This window comes from Lichenostomus cassidix, chromosome 4 (assembly GCF_008360975.1).
Source record: "Lichenostomus cassidix isolate B80296 chromosome 4, HeHo_3.0, whole genome shotgun sequence".
NCBI lineage: Eukaryota > Metazoa > Chordata > Aves > Passeriformes > Meliphagidae > Lichenostomus > Lichenostomus cassidix.
In genome coordinates, this window is record NC_139484.1 from 43,278,925 (window position 1) to 43,300,914 (window position 21,990).

At 36.8% G+C, this 21,990-nt stretch overlaps 1 protein-coding gene across 1 annotated transcript in view; it reads left to right on the forward strand.

The window, feature by feature from the left end:
• SGCZ (sarcoglycan zeta) overlaps positions 1–21,990 on the forward strand; it is a 187,394-nt gene that overhangs the window by 67,824 nt on the left and 97,580 nt on the right. Inside the window, exon 2 of the mRNA XM_085058881.1 lies at positions 15,048–15,149. Within this exon, the coding sequence (XP_084915007.1) occupies positions 15,048–15,149 (102 nt within the window). The remainder of the gene's footprint in view (positions 1–15,047; positions 15,150–21,990) is intronic.

Below are 21,990 nucleotides of genomic sequence, written 5' to 3' on the forward strand. Positions count from 1 at the left end.
CCATGTTCTTATTTTAATGCAGTTCTTTACTACATGTTCATATTTGTTTTGCAGGTTAATTTGGATTTTTTTTCATCCTTCTAATATCATTCAGTGGCAGTTTTAATTCATCATGCAATTATTAAATATGTTCTTGAGATATACTGTGGAGTATCAGCTATCAAGAAAACTTGTTTGCAATGGAGGATACTTCAGCCAATGCAATCTGAGTGCTTTAGAATATTGCAGATACTCAGCATTATGTGACTGTATCTGTCAGTGGGATGCTTATGAGATAGCAATGAAAAATGCAATTAAAATCTGAAAATACATTCTGGGAAAGGTGCCTGTCTGAAAATGCTTAAGTTCTTGATATAATTGAGTTCTTTAAGCTCTTTATGGCATTGACAACCAGGAGCTTGGAGAGAGAATACTTTGATTGTGGGACTTGAGGTTAACAGCACATTTTTCCTTCCCCTTTTTCCCTTATTATGTAAATTGTTTATGGTGGAGATAGGAACTAACATGGCTCTTATTGTGTGCCAAGTTTGGATTTGTAAAAATAAGGTTAGAAATGTAGGGTTAGGATGCTTTTTAGTCTGCATATAACATTTATCAAGCCTCTTAAGTGTACCCTATTGAACATTTGTAGAAAAGTGTGCATGATGCAGTGGAAGGTTTTACCAGCCTAAATTATGACTTACCTATTTCTTTGAATCATGGCATCAAAAGTCAGCACCTATGTGAGAGGAAAACTTCAAAGCTCTGGGAAACCTCAGTGTAAAAGTAACTAAGTAAAATTTAATTGCTGAAGGAGTTAGCTCAGGTTGCTTATAGCCTCCATTTCTGTGTGAATGTTGCAATAACTCTTAGGCTTCTATTATAAGAATTTGAAATAAACTTCACAATTTACCAGGTTATCATTATAGGGTTGATTTTCAGTAGGGAGAAGAATAAAAAGACAAAGCACTGGATCTCATTCTTTGTCACATTTATTTTATTTGAAAACAACTTTTTTAGGATATTAAAACTCAGATATTGAAAATTATATTGCATATATTTGCTGAAATAGTGACTAAAAATTGATGGCAGAAATCTCAGTGCCTTCACCTGACTCATGATTTCCTTTGCAGCAGTCACTAGGAACATGTTCATTTCACTGTATGAGCTTCATGTTAGTTCTGTATATTCCAGGTTTGAGTCTGGCTCCTTGACAATATGTTCTGTATCTTAATATTTTTGTAGAGAAAAAAATTGAGATAAACTCTTTAGCTTTTCAATTTAAATAAAGTGCACCTGTTTTTTTCTGTGAGGCTGGCACTCTTCCAGGCACTGGAAGAGGTTGCCCAAGGAGGTAGTGGAGTGCCAGTTCTTGGAGGCTGTCAAAGTCCAAAGTGGACAGTGTCCTGAGCAAGCTGCTGTAGCTGCTCTGAGTACCCTGTTTGCTGGATGAATAAAACACCAGTGGAGCAGTCCATTTTCAGTGATTTTGTGTTTCTATTGCTGTTTTAATTGACTGAATATATGCATTACTATTGATACTGCATGAAAATATTTTTTGTAATTCAAAACAAAATTTTAAGTTTCCATGTTTTTAGACCTCTTTTTCAGCTGGGTATAAATTGATAGGCTTGCATACCAGGCAGATCAAATATTATACATTATGTCTTTGAAAGTTTGATGCCCTTTTCTGTGTTTGAGTAATTCTTGCTGTTATTTGACAGCTGCATTATGTTTTAATATGTCATGTGGATATCTTTATTTTGCACTGTGCACAGTAGTACACTACTCACAACTGGATTTGTGCTTTCTGGGGTTTCATTTCAGTTTTCAGTTAAAAGAACATAATCAAACTGATTGTTCTCAGTCTGTTGTCAGCCCAGTTTTCAGAGCCTTTCTTCTTTTGTCTTCCATCCTGTAACTAAAAAAGGACCCTGCTCACCCTTCTCCTGTGAGTGCTGAGGAATATAAGTAAATGAAGTACGTGAATAATTTACTGCATATTTAATTGCACTACAGAACAACTTATGTAGGTATTTTTGAAACTGCCTTAACTGTCTGCACAATAAGAAATTATGCTTGTTCCATTGTACCACTACTTCTTCCACAAAACCCACCCTACACGCATATAGATTATGTCAGTTATTTAGACTAGAAAGAGGTACTTTGTATTCTTGCAATCCAATAAAACTTTGTCAGTGCTTATTTGTGATCATTACAGTAATTTTATTATAATTCTGAAACAGTCAAGGCAAAACACTTGTGTAGTTCTTAAACCAAATAAGTGTACATACATTTTGCTGATTAATGAAATCAGCAATAAGTGTTGAAACTTATATGTTAAATAATATTCTGTTTGGATTCAAGGGCAATTTTAGAAGATGTTATGATGCCTGTAATAACCAAAAGGGCAATCACTGAAAATTCAGACATAGTTCTTCATCTCTTAGAATATATATGTATTTTTTAATCTTAAAAACTGTTTGGAAATATATGCAGAAATGCTGCATTTGGAATGTTGTATGAAAACAACATTCTTGTTTCTATTTGCCTTGGGATAGACTCAGTAAAATACTGTAAAAATAGTAAGCGTTGTAAAAATATATTCTGCAAAAATAATAAAGTGTAAAATTTAATATATTCTACCATCTTTTGATTTTTCTTTAATTGTGTGGCTTAGATATTTTCAGTGTATAGAGTGATTTAAATGGTGATTTAAATGACGATTTAAATGATTAAAGAGATTTAAATGCATTTTGTATACGGATTTCCTCAACAAAGACGAAGCATCTTGTGAAGATACATACTGTGTGTAATAGTTTCTACATGGAAATCTAAAAAGAATTATAGAGAGACTGTCAGGAAAAGGTTTCCAAAAGTCACCGTCTTCACCCATTGGTGCAACATAGCTTAATCTGTGCATCATTCTTGATACTTCTGTCCAAAAAGTTATTTAAAATCTTTTTTGATGGATGTTGCACAACCTTGCAAGGCTTTCTGGTCCAGTTTCTGGAATCTAAATATTTTACTGACAACCACTTGGTTCTCCGTTCCTTCATTACAAGTTCACTGCTTATTATTTAATTATCAGTGGCATGAAGAAAGTGTTTTCATACTCTATTATTGTGTCCTTACTTAATTTCTCTTCACTAGTTTGAACAATGCCATCAATTCTAGCCCTTTGTACGTCTATTTTTTCCCCCTCTTATTATTCCATGTTTATTTGCACTGCCCCTTGTGTCATCTTTATCCTATTTTGGTTTCTCATTGCTTTTGCATCTCATAGATCTCATGGGCATCTTCCAGCTTCCTACAAATAGCTTGTTTGATTATCTCTTCTGGTAGAGTTCATGATATTTTTCAAGGGATTCAAGGTAAGTTGATCTTTACTGCTGCTGTTTTGCCTTTTAAAAGATAAATGCCAATTCTGCCTTCTAGTTCCCACTTTTAGAGTTTGCTCTCATCCATCCTTTATGAGCTCTCACAGGCTTTTTTCTCATAGGCTGTGTAATTATGAGCCACACAGCAAAAACTATTGTGGTGCAATATGAATAGATGAGTAGAAAAAAACAGTTTGTACCAAGGACCCAAAAGCTAGGCTAAAGGTGTGCACTTTTATTCACTTTATGATTACTCTGGCACCCTGGGAAAAACATCCCTGTTGTACATGTTGCCTAAGGAAATCTGTTCTACAAACTCTTGCTCTCAGGTGTCCAGGCTTCTCTGTGTTGCTTCAGCAAGTGTCAGAGCATACTTTCATCTGTTTGGTGGAGGTGACAGGAGCACATGGGTCTTCTTGTGCCCTTTTTCATCAAAGCAAGACTTACTTTAGTTGTTCACTTAAATATAACACATAGTGCCTGTTGCTTCCTGACTTTGTGTTTGGGTATTGGCTAGAATGGAAGAGATGGTATCTTAAATCTTGTGGCAGGGGCAAATAATCGAGGTGGAAACCATGAAATTATGACTTTCAACCTCTCAGCTGTTCCTTTGTATGAGGAAGAGGCAGGATAAATGAGAGAGGATGTGCAGTTTCACATTTAGACAGATGGAAGTTCAAAGTCTTGGGCACAGCTGACAGTCGATGCAGAACTTACAGATGCAAGGTGACATAGCTGAGACCCTTGGCCATGAGCTGGTACTATTCCTGCAATGTATTGAATCTTCTATGAGACTGAAGAAGTTGATTGGAAAGGAGGGATGGAAAAGGGGAACCATTGTTAATTTAGGGGGAAAAAAAAAAAGAGGGAATAAAAGAAAGGCAGGCAGGTGAGACAAGCAAATCAGAAAAGTGCTGAAGAGGGATACAGCAGCTGATGCAAGAAGAAACCATATTCAACCATAGGAGGTCTTGGTATAATATAAAAGAGTACCCTTAGCTGAGGGCACGTGTGTGAACTGGTTACTGACATCAAGACCTTTAGCCTTTTAAGTGGTGCAAGAAGCAGAAACACACAGGAGGTCTCTGGTTTGGGAGCATTTCTGTCAGTGCACGTGCACTTGGAACTTGCTGCGGGACTTGCTTGTGCTGCAGATCACACATTGATTCAGACCTTTCTGTTCCTTTTAGAGACTGTTGCTGCACTTTGAACAGATCTTCTGATTTAATTTCATCCAAAAGGAATTCCCTTCACATGCAGAAAAACTGCCCCACAGTCTGAGACAACATGGAGTAAGTGGGGAAATGAGGGATTGCTGCACTCTACTGCTCTGAGCTCTGTCACTGTTTTAAACACCTTTTAGCTAATATTTTATCATTTGCTGGTTTTCTATACCTCAAGATGAAGTTCAGTGGGCTTGAAAATACCTAGGTTATACAAGTATTCATATATGCATTCATCCTTTCCTTGCAGGATCTTAATCCTTTATCACTGGTACACCAATTAAAACAGAAAACCAATTTATGTTGACCTTTTGACTAAAGAAGAAACTTAAAAGCAGGAAAAAAATGCATAACAAATGCCAATATTCTTCAGTATCTATCAGAAGCCTTTCTTCTCCTTTGAGTAAATTATTTTGTTAAAAAGCTACCGCTTCACTCTAATTCCATTTTCACCTTAGGCAAGTCTCCCAGGAAATTTTCACTAAGAATCCTTTTACTGGAGTACTTCTTGAAACACACTGCTTTTAGTTTGAATTATTTTCCTTCTAATCTAACTTTCAAGAATTTTGTCCTTTTGTGACCAATCTCAACTACATTACCACTTAATCTTCCCATTCACTCTTCATTCTCTGTAAATTGGAAACCAGTGGGAAGCAGCGCCTATCCACCCTTATTATTGCTCATGAAAGCATTGTGGGAGCTTCCTCTTCATCCTGTCTCCTGCTGTATTTGTAAAGGATGTTAGTAACCTATTTTATCACTGAGGTATGTGCTCTGGTTTACTCTTCACAACTACATTGTCTAATTGATCCTTCTGGTCTTTGAGGGAAATCCCAAAGTAGTAATGTTGTTTGGGTTTTTTTGTTTGTTTTTTTTTTTTTATTGGTTTTTTTTTTGCCATAAGTTTGTACATGTCCTTTGCAGTCACTTAGCAGTTCTTTCTCCCTTTTGGTCTGAACCTCAGAACAAGTGGATTCATCCATGCTCCATTACTGTTCTTCCTCAATAAGATGTACTACAGAAATTTGAGTTCTTCCACCTCCTTCTCTCCTTATATTGTTATATTATTACTATCATTACAAATCTGTATTATTACCTATATGAGGTAATAATCAGGTGGCTGGTAAATCTCAAATACAGTTTAACTCTTGATTCTTTGTATTACTGATGCAAAGCTTCTGTTCCACTAGCGCTGAGATCAGTTCTACCTTTGCTGTAGGGGATTGGACCATTTGCTTCCCAAATCAGCTGCTTTGGAGGGTATCCATTTCATTCTCCATGTCTGGTGCTCCTGCATTCCTTTCCAGCTGCTCAGCTACTTTTTCACTGGAACTCTCATACGTAATGTTACTGATATCCTTTTGTATCATATGAGCTTCTCTGCTTCACCACTTTGTTTATAGGTCTTCTATGAACTTCTTTCAGTTTCCTAAAATATATGTGCAGGGACTATTTCATTCCTGGTTTCTGCTTTTGGAAGATATAGGCTGATGTATCAGGGTCCGGGAGGGTGGCACAGGCTGGCTCCCCCCGGTCTGGGGTCCCTGGTTCGAGTAATTTCACCGGAACTGGGGTGGGCGGCCCCCGAGGTTCTGCGGCATGGTGTGAGTCTTCCAACCACGTCAATTCAAGCAGGAATATAGTGATACGAAGGAAAGAACTGGACTCCATCTCTGTTCTGGCAGGAAGGTTTATTTGGGGTAAGGGGGAAAAGGGTCACAGGGAAAGGAGAAGGGGAGGGAAGCAGGAACGGCATAGGGGCTGCCAGCCCAGAGATGCAGAGACCTTGAGCTGATCCTGGCTCTGCCTTTTAAGGGGAAGGAGAGGGGGCAGGGGCTGGCTCTCTCTGAGCCAGTCCCAGGAGGACGAAGGGAAGATTGGCAGGAGGGTTACACACCAATAGGTTTTGAGGTACAGCAGAGTATATTTTAAAATGAACAATGGTATACAAAGCAGAGGGACAAAGGAGCACATGGAATCCTAAAACCCCACGTTGCTACAATAGGCCTGTGTTCCCTGGTTTCAGCACAGAACGTGAACTGAAGAATTTCCCTCCAAAGTTCCTTTGTGGGCACAAGAGCAGGTAGCTGCTCTGTGTCCAGCCTGCATCTTCAGAGCTGTAGACTGAGAATGATGTGATAGCGAAGGTGATTCTGATGCTGTGCTTTCAAAGGGATGAATTATGATACTAAACTTCTTTCTAAACTCTCTTCTCCAATCTGTCTCTAAAGTTGCCCTGTTATGAAATTCAGCAAGACATTGAAATGTTGATTCACAGATACATATCTTTCATTGTGCTTCTGTGATCAGTTTAGTCATACCGTAGGAAACTTATATCTGAGAACATGCTATCATCCCCTCAAATGATACAGTAATTTTTTTTTCCCCCAAGTTTTCTTGTGAAATTATCCCTTTTACAAGACTTCTCCCATTTGGCAACATAACTGATAACTTCTCAATGACTTCTGCCATGCTGAGCTATATGCAAGGAGATTAGGTAGGTCCCTAGACCATTGCGGTTTTAACACTCCTTGAATAACTGAAGGTTAGTATTTTTACTCCCTTCAGACTGCAGAGAAGGAACTGGGAACTATCATTTGGGAGATGAGTGTTCTATTGAGCAGGCTGTTAGATAAAAGAGGAGTTATTTTCAAGCAGCTCTGTGACATTTCTTACACTTTCATTTCCTTTGCCCTTATAGCAAAAGATGGATCTCTACAGTAAGCTACTTTGCTCTTTGTCCCATTTATTTTATTGAGTGTGTCAATGAAGCAAGGTGCTGTTTATTGAAAGATGTGTAGAAGTTCTTTTGAAAAACATTCAGTGTTTGAACAGGAATACTAACTGTCTAAACTTGGGTAATATAAAGACTGCAATATTATATTGTCACACTTCTTGAATAGTAAAATTCTTCAACTCCCCAGTTTGATACAACATTATTTCCTCACATGAAAAGAATGATTTTTTTGTTTTGACAGTAATAGGTTCCTTAGACTGGACTGCTTTGAAAATTGATTTCTTTAATGCTGTTTAATGCTATGCTGTGATCGAGGAAGCAGTGTAATAGGTCCTACTTAGTGATATTTGTTTTGTCATAAGAAAAGTGCACTTTGCTGCATATAAGTGCCAGTCCAGGGAGCTACTGAAGAATGTGCTTGGCTGTGGGTACTTCAGTACCTCCATGGTATGGCTCATGAGGTTGTTGTATGTTAAGCCTTTTTAATGAATACGAAGTCACAATATGACAAAATATTTAGGAAGGTACATGTGCCTTAATACAAGCAAGTAAAAATTAAGAATCAAATTTCTTTGGATGTTGAAATCTAAATCAAGGAATATTTAAATCAAGGCCTCAAATCTGCAGATGAGAGTCCTAGCTTCTGAAGCTAGTATTAAAAGGGCTCTCAGTTACAGAATCACAGAATTAACTAGGGTATAAAAGACCTTTCAGATCATCGAGTCCAATCTATGACCTAACACCACCTTATTAACTAAGCCATGGCACTGAGTGCCACATCCAATCTTTTTTAAAACACCTCCAGTGACGGTGACTCCACCACCTCCCTGGGCAGATTATTCCAGTGCCCAATCACTCTTTCAGTGAAGGACTTTTTCCTAATGTCTAACTTAAACTTCCCCTGGTGCAGCTTAAGACTGTGTTGTCTCATTCTGTCAGTGGTTACCTGGGAGAAAAGACCAACCTCCACCTGACTACAACCTCCTTTCAGGCAATTGTACAGAGTGATAAGGTCCCCCTGAGCCTTCTTTTCTCCAGTCTAAACAACCCCAGCTCCCTCAACCGTTCTTCATAGGTCTTGTGTTCCAGGCCCTTCACCAGCCTTGTTGCCCTCCTCATGATGCATTCAAACATCTCAACATCCTTCCTAAATTGAGAAGGCCAGAAATGGGCACAGCACTCAGGGTATGGCCTAACCTGTGCCAAGTGCAAGGGGAGTCCCTGGTCCTGCTGGCCACACTATTGCTGATCCAGGCCACAACGCCATTTGCCTTCTTCTGTCCAGCCACTCTGTTCCCAGCCTGTAGCACTACAGGGGTTTGTTGTGGCCAAAATGCAGGACTGAGCACTTGGACTTGTTAAACCTCATATTATTGGACTCAGCCCATCTATCCAGCCTGTCCGGATCCCTCTGCAGAGCCCTCGTACCCCCCAGCAGATTGATACATGCTCCCAGCTTGGTGTCATCTGCAAGTTTGGTGATGGTGGACTCAATCCCCTTATCCAGATATTGATTAAGATGTTAAACAGGACTGGCCCCAGCATTGATCCCTGGGGGACACCACTAGTGACCAGCTGCCAACTGGATGCAGCACCATTCACCACCACTCTCTGGTTCCTGTTTTTTCTGATAGAGCAGCATGGATTCTCTGGTAATATTAAAAATCTTCTGGGATGAATAATGTTGGTGGTAAGGATTTTGAGGGCAAATTACTTCATTTTTTTCCCATAAGTTTTTCATTACTTGTATGAACTGGATTGTTACTGAGAAAAGAGCAATCATTAGAGTAATGTGGATCTACTATTATATCGATAGACTTGTCATCACAGACTAAGGAGGTAAAAAAAGTACATTGGCCCTTTCATATAAAGGTAAGTACTCTAATAAGTACATAAAAGGGAAGCTATTTTCTAGGCAGTTGGTGGAGTCCATTTTTTAAATTCATTTGTTCTGATGACAATGTCTGATTTTTAGCGTATCATAAATCAGTAACAGAACAATATTGCAGAAATACCAGACATGCTGAAATAAACAAGTGAGATAATTTTTCTCTGCTTAGCTATGGTAAGTGCTCACAAGCTGCGCTTGTTCTGGCTTTTTCATTCTACTTAGAGATATGGGTGATAAAGGCAGATTAGGAGCAATGTGAAACATTAAGATGGAAAATAACACAAAGGAAATGAATGGTGATTATTTAGTCTAAGCAATAATGTAGCTGAAGAACAAACAGGAGTAAAGTAATTGCATTATAGTACTCAAGTTGCTATAAGTATGAAGAAAATACTTTTAACTATAAAGATAGTGGAGGCAATATAGTGAATTGTCTAAAGAAGATATAGAATCTGCCTTTAAGGAAAAGAGCAAGATGAGCATTATGTCAGTAGTAGCTAAAGTAGAGCTGATTTTGCAATAGTGCAAGAGAATAGTAGTCTTTACAGAACCTCTCCACTAAGCCCATTGGTCAATTCAAGACATGCGTTATTGTTTTTAAGAGGTATAGATGCTGCCAGAATGGTTGCTAATGCTTGTTTAGCTCTTGTTTTTTCAGCTGCTCCAATTAGAGATCAGTGTCACAAGAGCTGAAGTTTTGGTTGTGTCAGGTTCATTGAAACAGCAAGGTGCAAACATGAAAAGCACAAAACACATAATTGCATTAATACAACCTATTTTGTGCATGTGACTGAATGAATTGCAAGGCATCTCCACCCGAATAATCTTATTACTTCTCAAAATCTAGACAATACTGCATTAGTTCAGTGTAGTTCACTGGAATACACAATAAGATTGTATACGTAAAAATTGTTTCTAGAAATTCCTAGAGAAATTTTAGAACCTCTTTTCTAACATTTTAATTAAGTCATATGTGTACACAACAAACCAGTGGGACTGTACATTGTTTTTTTCTTACAGATAAATATTTTTTACACTTTTATAGACAACATCGAGTGCTTCTGTAGAGTGCATATTTGTTTATTGTCCTTCTGTATCAATTTTTCATTGTTCTTTCTGAAGTCAGGCAATCATTTATTTGAAAAATAAAAGAGTAATATATGATTAAATTTTCAGCATGACTGAATTATCTTCAAGATTTTGTGCTGAAATTACAACCAGGACTCAAACACAGGGAAGTGGATTAAATAAACTGTGCGATCTATGGGGATAAAATAAGCACATCCACACTCAATACTCAATAAGCACATCCACACTCAAATGTCTCATGGACAGCTTGTTGTCCACCAGGACCCCCAGGTCCTTCTCTGCAGAGCTGCTTCCCAGCAGGCCAGTCCCCAGCCTGTGCTGGTGCAGGGGGTTATTCCTCCCCAGGTACAGGACCCTGCACTTTCCCTCATTGAATTTCCCTTCTGCCCATCTCTCCAGCCTGTTGAGGCCCTTCTGAAGGGCTGCACAGCTCTCTGCGGTACTGTCCACTCCTCCTAGCTTTGTGTCATCAGCAAACTTTCTGAGGATGTCTCTTAGTATTCTTTAGTGTTTAAATAATTCAATGAGAAAAAAAAAAAAAAAAGGAAAAATGAGAGAGAGCCTGCAACAATAGAAAGCACAACACTACCTGTTGCATTAGACAGCAATACATGTAGTCCAGGACTAGTTGTAGTAGTTTAGATTGTGGATAGGCTACACTAGATTGTAGTTTTAGCCAACTTCCTGACTTGTTGAGAAGTGTTCATAGCTCTAGCATATACTTTCTCTTTTCAGTTATCATAGAACATGCTACTGTAATAGTTTATTGGGCAGAAATAATACACGCTGTATAAGTAATACACCATTGTAGAATTCTCAGCACATTGTGAGAAAATAACTTGATCTTTTAAAAGATCATCCTGCCTGTTTAAAGACAGTGTGAATTTACTTCTAGCTTTCTTATGTACCATTTACAGGTTCGTTGAAGAACATTAATTTCTGCCAGTTTATAAGCAGATCAAAGCTTGAAAAAGCTCTGAATGTCAGTATTTTTGGTTTGGCTCCCAGAATATTTTTTTTTGGGGGGGATTATTTTATGCTCTGATTCAAAGTTAAACTCTCATTTTCAGAGATTTATAGCAAGTATAGTTTACTATACTTCATTGACTTTAACGTAGTGCTCAAAGTCAGTGAAACTCTTCCTAGGTTGCTGCAGTTGTAAGACAAACAGCATAAAATAAATGTTTGGGTTTTCCTGTTTTAATAGGTGCTTATTTGAATTTCTGGTTTTAATAACTGAAATGTGATGCACTCTAAGAATACAATAAAATATTGATAGTGATTTTTTATTTTTTTTACAATCTCTATAAGACATCTACAGATGTAAAGTTAAGGGTTTATTTTTCTTAGTTACTTAGGTAGGGAAAAGAGCAATGTAAGTAAAAAAGGCTCACAGTTAGTTTGTTTCATATTATTAAATTAGAAAAATGGGAAGTTGTGCATGGCATAAGAAAGAGAAAAATAATAAATATTAAATAATAATAAAGAGGAAATAAAGTGATGCAAAAGCAATCACAACCTACCACAAACAGATTGATGCCCAGTCTGTCTCCAAGCAGTGGCCACTTCCAAAGACAATCCTTGTTCTCTCTGGCCCTCCATGCCTCCACCCCCCTTCTTTCTCTACAACCACTTTTTCTTGCTGAGCATAGTGTTACAGTTATGGAATATCCCTTTGGCCACTTGGTGTCATTTGGCTTGGCTGTGTTCCTTCTCAGCTCCTGGGCCATACCCACCCTACTTATTGGGGGTCAGAGGTGGGGGAAAAATGAGAAAGGCTTGACACTGTGGAAGCACAGTTCAGCAATAGCCAAAGCATAACATACCAATGTGTGTTATGAGCACTGTTTTAGCCAAAAATCCAAAGCACGATACCATACCAGCTGCTATGAGGAAATAAGACCTCCATCTCAGTCAGTCCTAGTACCTGAACATGGCATTTACTTATCTTAAGAAAGTACTGGAATAGTTCATTCAACTCTATTTTTGCACTTGAATAAAATCAAATCACACCAATTGGATAATCTGAGTATTAGGTGCCTGGAAAACCTGAACTTTATGGAGTTTATTTCTGAAATAAGCAGAAGGACCTTCCTCTGAATAATCTTTTTTAATATTAATAATTTTTTGACCAAGTTGTGTTACTTTTGAAAACCCTTGAATTATTCTCTGTAACAGCATAATTCTAACTCAATGAAACAAGAAACTTCTTATTCCAACCCCTGTTTAAACTTGATGGGGAGTTATTGATGAAAAATTGTACTGGAAACTAATTCTTTGAATGGGGTAGTCTTCATTAAGCATGTAGTACATGTCAGACTATTTATTTTAGTATTCAACCTTATTTCATGTCAGTCATTACACACTTCAGGAAGTTATTGTCTAGAAGATTATCACACTTATCAAGCAATTGAGGTTACAGTCACCAGTAAATTTTCCAGTTTTATAGCACCTTTTGTGACTTAAGCTCCAGAATGTAGTACCTGTCTTCTTGTGTTGAACAATGTAATTTTACTTAAGCTATAGTGCTTCTGTCTGTGCGGAGTCTGTCTGCATTCAATCTATTGGACTCAGCTGAAAGAATATCTCATTGCTGAAGGACTAAAGAGTGAGTACTTAGAAATGTCACTCAGAAAAGTGAAAGTCCTTATGGGTACAGTAAACTCTATCATTACTTTGTTTCTGAGACTCTGACAGTTTAATCTGGCTATACAAATTAACTGAAATAAACTGAAATAAACAGAGAAAATAGGATAAATATCAAAAAATGGTGAGAAAATTGATTTTTGTTCTTTGGGTCTCTATCAGTAACATAAGAACAGTACCACAATATAAAGTTACTGAAACTATTTTGAAAATTAATTAATAGTTGTGAAGAAATGTATAACTTCAGTAATAAACACTTATGAAAACAAAAGTCAAGAAGAAAACTGACAGTACTATTTTTAAAGCAGAGTTTTAACAGAGTGCAGTAAATGAGGAGCAAAGAGAATAACGAGGTGAAAGCAAAATAGTGAGTTGCTGCTGACTGAAGTTAGTGCCAACCTGGTGTGTAGTTAGCTGAGATTCAGGGGTGTAAATATTACATATAATTGTAGAATTTTATCCTGCACATACTTGCAAGATAGAGCAGATGGAAGTTTCCTAGACAACTTTAATTTCAGCATTTCTAGTTTTCTGAAATCTTGACTTTATGTTTTTGCGTATATTGTGTTTATTTTTCACTTCCTCCTTTTCCCTCCTCCCCCATTTTTATTGCGAATATTATTTTATGTGTATTGGTTACAAACATTCCACAGAAGCAGATACAACAAAATATTGAATTTGCCTTTTCTGTTAGAAAGTGGGCTTATATCCAAATCAATAAATCAGTACCTAATTCTTGTTGAATATTTATTCACTGTCAAAAACTATAGCATGGTTGCTGTATTTTCTCAGGTGACCTTTCCTATTAAAATTTTATATTCTATTACTATAAGATTGATCAAATTGAGAATTAATTCCTGTTAATGCAGATTGCACAATTCCAAAGCAAACTTTTTATTTTAGTTCCTTTTAAAAAACAGGCATTACAGTTTCATATTGCACTTTTTTTTAGAAAGCCTACAAATACCTGGGGTTGTATATGTGAAATTGTTTGTATAAACATTACTTGATTTAAGATAAATACTTTAACATATAACATCACTCTCTTAAGAAGCATTATTTGACAATTCAGCTATAGCAGTCAAGGACTGTTACCTAGCTGTTTACCCAGTAGGCAGAGGTTACTTGTTTCACAGTTCAGCCCGCAGAGCAAAAGCGCAAATTCTCATTTTTCCAGTACACTAGAATCAACAATGGCTTTCAAATGTGTAATTAGCAATTAGATTAAATTTGCTTATTTCACATTTAAGTGGATCAAGTTGAATCCCACTGGCTGTATAGTGAAAAATTATTTTTTTATCAGTAATATAGTAACAAAATTCTAGGGATAAAAAGTCTTCAATTTCTATCAGTGTGCAAACTGATTTTGTCTCTTGTGTATCGAGCATGCTTCATTGTTTTTTTCCTGTAAGAATACAGCTGAAGCCTTATTATGCCACTTTTCTATGCTTATATCTTATTGAACATCGAATCATGTTTGCTTGTTTCATCCAGACTTTTACAATGTCACCTTTCGTATTTCTAGTCTGATAAATAAAGACAAGCAATCAAAAATAACCCTCAGCATTTTTGAAGTTGTTCATCAGCATCATGCTCTTAGTAGTGACAAGCAACTACTAAAAACTATTTTCTTTCTTCCTGCATGGTATTTTCTTATGTATTTTAATTACTGGGAAAAGCAAAAATACTGCATTCAAGATATAACAATTAATAAATTGTTTTACCAAATTTTTTTTATGTATATATATATATATATAATTAACTAGTTTTTTTACTGGACAATTATAAAATTCAGGATCTAGTTTCACCTCTACACAGGGAACAATGACGATCTACTGTTTTACCCTGGCCATTAGGTGCAGCCTGATGAAATAATGTAGTCAGGTCACCATCAGGTTGCACAGTTAAATACCTTAGTCCTAGGTGAAGCTTTGGCTATAAATGTGCCCATCTACCTCCTGCCCAAGATCATGTGGAGAGCTGGGGACAATGGAACATCACTCATTATTTTTAGGGGTTAGGCCAACTACTGTGTTCTTTTTAGCTTGTTCTGGATAAGGTTATTTCCTGAAGTGAATATATATATATATTATTGATTGTAGGATGGAATGGGAAATTTGAGAGTCACTAAAAAAGGAATACGACTTGAAGGAATATCTGAATTTCTACTTCCACTATATGTGAAAGAAATCCATTCCCGAAAGGTAGGTGTTTTTCATCTTTATTTCTTAATTTGCAGCTAATATAAATTGATCTCTTCAGTCTCAAACTACAAAGTTTAATTCTTACACCTCCTGGATTAGCAATCAGTAGAGGTTTGCTTTGAGAATGCCTTAACAGTGAAAGTTTCCTTCATGTCAGAAATTATTTTTTTTTTCTGAAACCTTGCTTGCCTCTTAAAAGAAATGTTTTATCCTAAAGAAAGGAGATTCAAAGCATGTATATTTTATACTTCAAATGACCTCAACACTGGGAATGGAACATTTGACTCTCATTTGATGTGAAGTCCAGAAAAACAAGAGTAGTGATAAGTGCAAAATGCAGGGAAATAAGGAATGGTTTTGTTCTTTCTGTCACTAGCTATCATGATTTCCTTTTCTTTTTCATTATGTTTTTAATTTTAATGTTTTTGGGGTTTATTTTGCTCATTAGGTAGACAAAATCTTGCTATACTCTGTAATTTCTCTAGGATTTAATTTTTCAAAGCAAACGCTTTTAAATGTTGTTTAAATGCAATTATCATATAGCATCAGGTTATTACAGAGGAAGAGAGAAAACCAAGATGTTATGTACTAAGAAATTCAGTGTAGCTCATTTTAACTCTTATGTTTTGATTCAGTTATGCTGTTTATATTAACATTGTCAATGAATTTAAAAAAAAATTAAATACTGGAAAAATCTTCTTTTTACCATGCAAGTGATTACCTATGATCAGAGAAGAATGTTAAATTGGTTTTCAGTCAATCATCTGCAAAGAATTTTAATGTGCATACTGCAATATTTTACAGAAGTCACAAGTATGTTGACCCTAAATGCCTTTGTGGAAAATTTTGTCTGTTTAAATCTCACTTCTACATATATAAGATAAAGTCTTGAGTACACCCATAAATGAGATCATGACAGTTTCTCTTTTCTCTTAATTAGCTCACTCTTGTGTTAATAAATCCTTGAGGTAGACTCTTCACCCTCTCTTTCTGCAAAGCCAAGATCTTTCAATTTTTAACAGACTAGCAGTATTGTCCTACGTATTGTCCTAGGTAAAGGAAACTTTTATAATATTTAAGTAACCTCGTAGAGAGCATAGTTTTCCTTCAAGGCTGCAGAACATTAGTCATGATGTGTGTGTTTTTCCCATTTCATTTTTGTGAGTGGACCATGTGTATTACTGTTCCATGTCCTGTTACTGTATATGAGAGTTATGATTTGGAATATTTGTTTGCCCAGTTCTTCATATTGCAGGACATTGGTTCTGTTAAGGTGAAGATGGAAACTCGTATTTTAAGCAATGGTAATGAGACTCGGATAGGGTCCTGATTTCATTTAGCTGTTACCAAATCTCAGAAAGAAATGCATACAAATGTAATTATTGCAAAGAAAGGGGTGCAGAATCTGCCAGATGCCTAACATAAGGTTGCACTAGTCCCGTGAGGCTTATGAAAAACAGATACTTGTCAGTAAATGTTCTTAAACCAGCGGAAGATGGAGTTGATCGTTAATTGGACAAAATAAGTAAAATATTTTTGGTGTTCCAGGTCTACTTATATGCATTAACTTTAAGACACGTGCCACCTATATAAAAAAAAGTGGTATTTACACAGGTTTTATTCTCATCTTGCAGCACTTGTGACCTAGGTTCACTTTCCAGTCTTTTGCCAACTTGCTCAGTAGTTGTGCTAAAGCTCAGTAATTTGTGTATGCAAATGTGAATGCTATGAGAGAATGATGAAAGAAACCTCTGGAACTGTATTCAGCTTAGCAGTAGGTTTTTGTAATGTCTCTGCAGCATGTTTCTTCAGCTCTATAGCACCTGCATGTGACATTAGCTGTTTCGGCACTTACAATAGTGACCACAGTGCTATAGAAATCTAAAAGTAAGCTAGGTTTTCTGAGCACTCACCACAGTCATTATAAACCTAGTCAATACTGACAGTGGTTTCTGAGCAGCTGTCCTGCTCAACAACTATCAGTGTTCACTTTGGGTGATGCAGACTGGAATGCTTTTGTCTACCTTTTCCATGGAAGCAATAATGATTTAAGTCTGATGTATACTGGAGTTAAAATATTCTGTGAAATTGACAAGTCATTGCTTATTTTCTAGGAGGAGAGTTAGTTCTCTAAGCCAATTTACTCATTCCCCTATTAAAGAACACATCCATTGAAGTGACATTGATTACCTCTTGACATGACTTGTAACATATTCAGTAGTAACTTTGAAGGACGAGGATCTTTCCTCTGTACTGGGGAGCATGGTTTGTGGAATGGCCTCTGAGGGACCTCCATGTCAGGCTCTTAGGAGGTCAGACCTTCCCTGCTCTCCCACTGCAGCACAGAGCAGAGTGAGGTGGGAAGGACAATGCCATTGGCAGTGAGGTACAGCAGCAGGTGTGCCGTGCTATGGCTAAGAGCCGTGACTGGAATTCTTGCATGTTTGCTGGTGCTGTCTTTTAGTTAGCTGGATCTGAAGGTGATAAAAATGTTCACTGAGAGAGCAGCGTTCACCTCTGATTCTGAGAATGAATTACTGCTAGTAAGAGTGCCCAGCAGTGTGTTGAGTAGGTATGCTGAGCTGAGCTCTCTTTTTTGCAGACTTAAATTGAGCTGAGCTCAATTTAAGCTTGCTGAGCTGCAATTTGTCTGAGAGTGGCTAGATTTGCTAGTGTAAACTTCACATATGGTTACAGATGCTGAAATCACCACTTGCCTGCTGCATACATGGATGCCCAAATAATATAATTTATGCAGTGTTAAATACAGACTTTATGCTGTTTTTATCAGGAGAATGATATTGAACTTTGTGTTCAGGTTGAAAAACGGCCTTTTATCTTGTGGTTGCTCCATTGAAACCTTGACTATTCAAAGTAAATGCTGAAATCCTCAGATTCAAGTCAGTTGGGGAACAAATGTATGTGAATTCTTAAAACAAAAGAAAACTTCTAGTGATATTTTCTTCTGATAGTGTAAAATTTTCCATCCCAAGGTAGTAGTGAAAAAAATCTGGGTCTTGACTAAAATGAATATTTTCTTTCTGTAGAAGTTGTGTAAATGAGAAGGCTACTCAGTGTGCTGCTTCCCTAGCCCTGCTCCTCTTTTTACCCTATCCAGTTAGTGGTGTCCGCAGAACTATGGGTCCCTCCCTGTACCCAATACTATGCTTACACAGAGAAGAAACTTCTGTATTTTCATCAGATGGCTTCACTGCATGTCAGAACTTGAAATGATGCATCAGAACCTGAGAAGATAAGGGCTCATTTGATCCTGAATTGATATCTTTATATCCCCAAAACCAGGGCATGTATACTCTATGAATTGAATTTTACAGAGAGTTACATTGTGACTATGAATGGTCTAGCTGTATACTTTTGACCAAATTGCTAGTCTGAAACCAGTAAATTTCATCTAGACCATGTTTTATTTCCCATGTTTATGTCATTTGCATTGATATGGTGCAAACTGCATTCTTTATAGTGTACCATTAATGCGACACATGAAATCAAATAACACATAATGCAACATCCTGAATTATTTCAATATTTCAGTTCTTCTTAATTAAATGTTTTTATATCATGCTACTGCACCCATACTAGTGCACTTTTGAATGGAATCAAGGTACAGCCTTTTTAGCTTGTTTTATAACAATAAAAGCGGTTTGTGGTGTTTTCTTGAGAATGTGTTCCTTGATTTATTAATCAGTTTCATTTGCACATGCAGTTCTTAAGGACTGAAGAAAATCCAGTTTTCTTTTTGTTCAATTGTTTCCATTACACAGAAAGAAGTAACTGATTGTCCCTTAAAGCAGAGAGGATTACTTTGGGGTTTTTTCAAAATTAATAAGGTTAAAAATGCATTCTCTGAAATTAAAATGTGTTTTCCAGTGATATCCTTAGAGAACACAGAATTTAATAATTAGTTAAAAGTCTTTGGGAAAATGTCAAGAAAACAAGAAATAATGAATATATATGAACTTCTAACTGAATATGGGAAACTCTGAAAACTCTCTGTGTATCTTGTATTTTAGAATATGTGATTGTATATGAATTAAGAAATTTTAAGTGGGGTTCAAAGCAGGACTTTTTTCAGGTATTTTTTTCTCCAGACTTTTTTTCAGGTATTTTTTTCTCCAGACCTCAGTCTAGAGACTGAATGTCCTTGTAAGTATTTAGAGAGCTTTATTTTTCATTGTTATCTTTCCAAACCTGGATGAATCTTGACAAAAGCAAATCTACTGTATATTTCTTCCATCACTGTTTCTCTGAGTGTATATAATCATCAAAATAGAATTAATCTTTGCTAATTCCAGCCATATCATTGCATATATTTAGGTTTATATTTGGGCCCTGGGTTCCTTTGTGAGTACCTCAGATTCTTTTTCTGAGACAATGTCTTTGTTGAGCTTTGCTCTTTGATCAAGTTCTAAAGATGCAGTGTAGGAGATCACATCAAAAAGGACATCATATCAAAACCTTTATGAAGTTGAGGAAGGACATACACTCTTCTTGTGCATTGAGACAGTCTTCTCTTTTTGCAAGACCAGCAAATCAGGTGCTCATTGCCTTTTCCTAACCCCGTGCTCATTTTTTCCCAATTGCCTTCTTTCCTTGTCTGCTTCGTAATGGCCTCTCCTCCACAATCTTAATGGGAACTGATGTGAGATTGACAGGGCTGTAGTTTCCAAAGTCTTCCCTTCTTTCAAGATGCTCATACTTTCCTCTAAGGGCCTGAAAGGATGTGGTTTTTGTTGATTCTGGAGTTGGGTAGGAAGAGCATATTCCCTCACATTCCACTCAGACATGTTTCCCCAACATTTCAAGGCCAGATTTGCTATATCCACTCTCTTTTCTGCTCTGTGAGACACCCCACTGCCATGCAGTCAGAATCATGCAATATTAGCACTAGTGAGGTATATAGGTATCAGAGAAGCTCCATTTAGGAGATGTCATTGCGTGCTTTTTTTGTAATATCAAAAAAATCACAAAGGTAACTAAGAATCTGCCACTGTTGTAGCAAAGGATGAAATGCAATACTTGGTTCTGTATCTACATGTCACAATACACTCAGATAAAACTTGAAATGCTTCCCAGTTCATTTTTCTGATACCTTTTCTTCAAGCTTTGCCCTTTGGGATCACTCACCTGTCACTAAGGATAAAGTCACTATTATGGCATTGTCCTGGTTTCAAGAACTAGGACAGTCATAAAGGACTCCTTAAGTAATTTTGGCTCTCAACACGATGTAGTTCCAATAGTGTCACTTTTATTGGTATGAACAAGATATAAGGTTTTCTTAATCACAAGCTTTGCCAAAGGACAAGTCACTCCTATATTTGTTGGTGGTCTCTGGAGGGACTTCCACTCTGAAATTGAGTTGGCTTTGCTCGATCTTTGCTGACAGCTGATAAGAACTTCCATGATTCATGATTTTGTCCTTGATTTGCTATACTTCAGTGGAATCTGTCTGGGGAACATCCAGTTGAACAACTCTGTCTTTTGAACACATCATTTTTTTCATGTCAGCCTCTACTCCTGTTATTATTGGTGTGACTTGTTGCTCAGTCAAGGAGGATCTCTGCTTTTTACACTGAAAAATCTGAGTTACTATTACCCAAGAGTTTTTCTTTGGTTGATTATGGTTCATGAATAAAGTCATGAGTGGCCTATATCCACCCAATTTTATGCCAGCCTGAGGAACTGAATTTGATTTGGGAACACTCCTTCAGATGGATGTGGGAAAGTTATTGAAGTTGGAACTATTTTTCTAATGGTTGGTGGTTGTTGTTGGCTTCAATTGCATTTTCAGTTTTCCAAGTACTTTTTTCATGTAATACATCTGTGTTTTGCTGGGGAAAATTTCAATGAAACCATGTGACATTTCAGTTTGATGTTCATAATGTTTTGTATCTGATCCTCATGTAAAGTGTATTTAGATCACTTTACATGGGCATCTTATGCTGAGGAATGACCTTTTATTTCCTGAACACCTTTGAAATAATTTAGTTGCAGTTTACACAGGCTAAGCAATTAAAGAAATCCTGTATAGTTAAAAAACCATAGAAAATTTGATCCAACACAATAAAGTAAAAGCAGATCCCTTGCAATTGACTTGAAAAGGGGAAAAATCTCTTTGTCTTTATCCCTTTGTGCATGAATTTGCTTATATTTCTACTTGGAGAACATTTATACTTTGCATCCCATTTTATAATGAGGAACACTTTAGTTTTTGCTCCTATGTATAAACTTTAGGACTACGGATGCAAAGGTAAAACAAAGAAGGAAAAATGGGAGTCATTGTGGCAGAAAAATATGCATAGAAAATATTAAACACAAACAAAATACATTAGCATAATTTCATCTTCCCAAAATACTGATAGTTTTTAGCCCTGACTAGAGGGCTGCTGAGATAATTGGAAATGTATTTCTTACAAGTTGGGCTGTGCAATATCCTCACTTTTTAGGCCTTTGGTAGGCAAAGACAAATTTCACAAAAACCATTGTAAATAGGGTGTGTCTCAAGTTAGGAGATCCCTCATATCCAAAGACTCAGTGTATTAAAAGCTAAGAATATCCATGTAATAAAATTATAAGTCGATGTTGGAAGTTGTTAGCATGGATTTCTGAAGGGGAGACCATGCCTGCCCAAGCTGACAGCCTTCTACAACAAAGTGTCATGCTTGGTGGATGAGCACAACTAATACCTTGCCTTTAATCTCCCCTCATATATTCTTAGACAAATTGATGATGTACAGTCTAAAAGAACAGTGAAGTGATGTGAAAACTGGCTAAACTGTTGGGTTCCTAGGACTGTGACCAGTGGAGGCCAGTTCCTCATGGT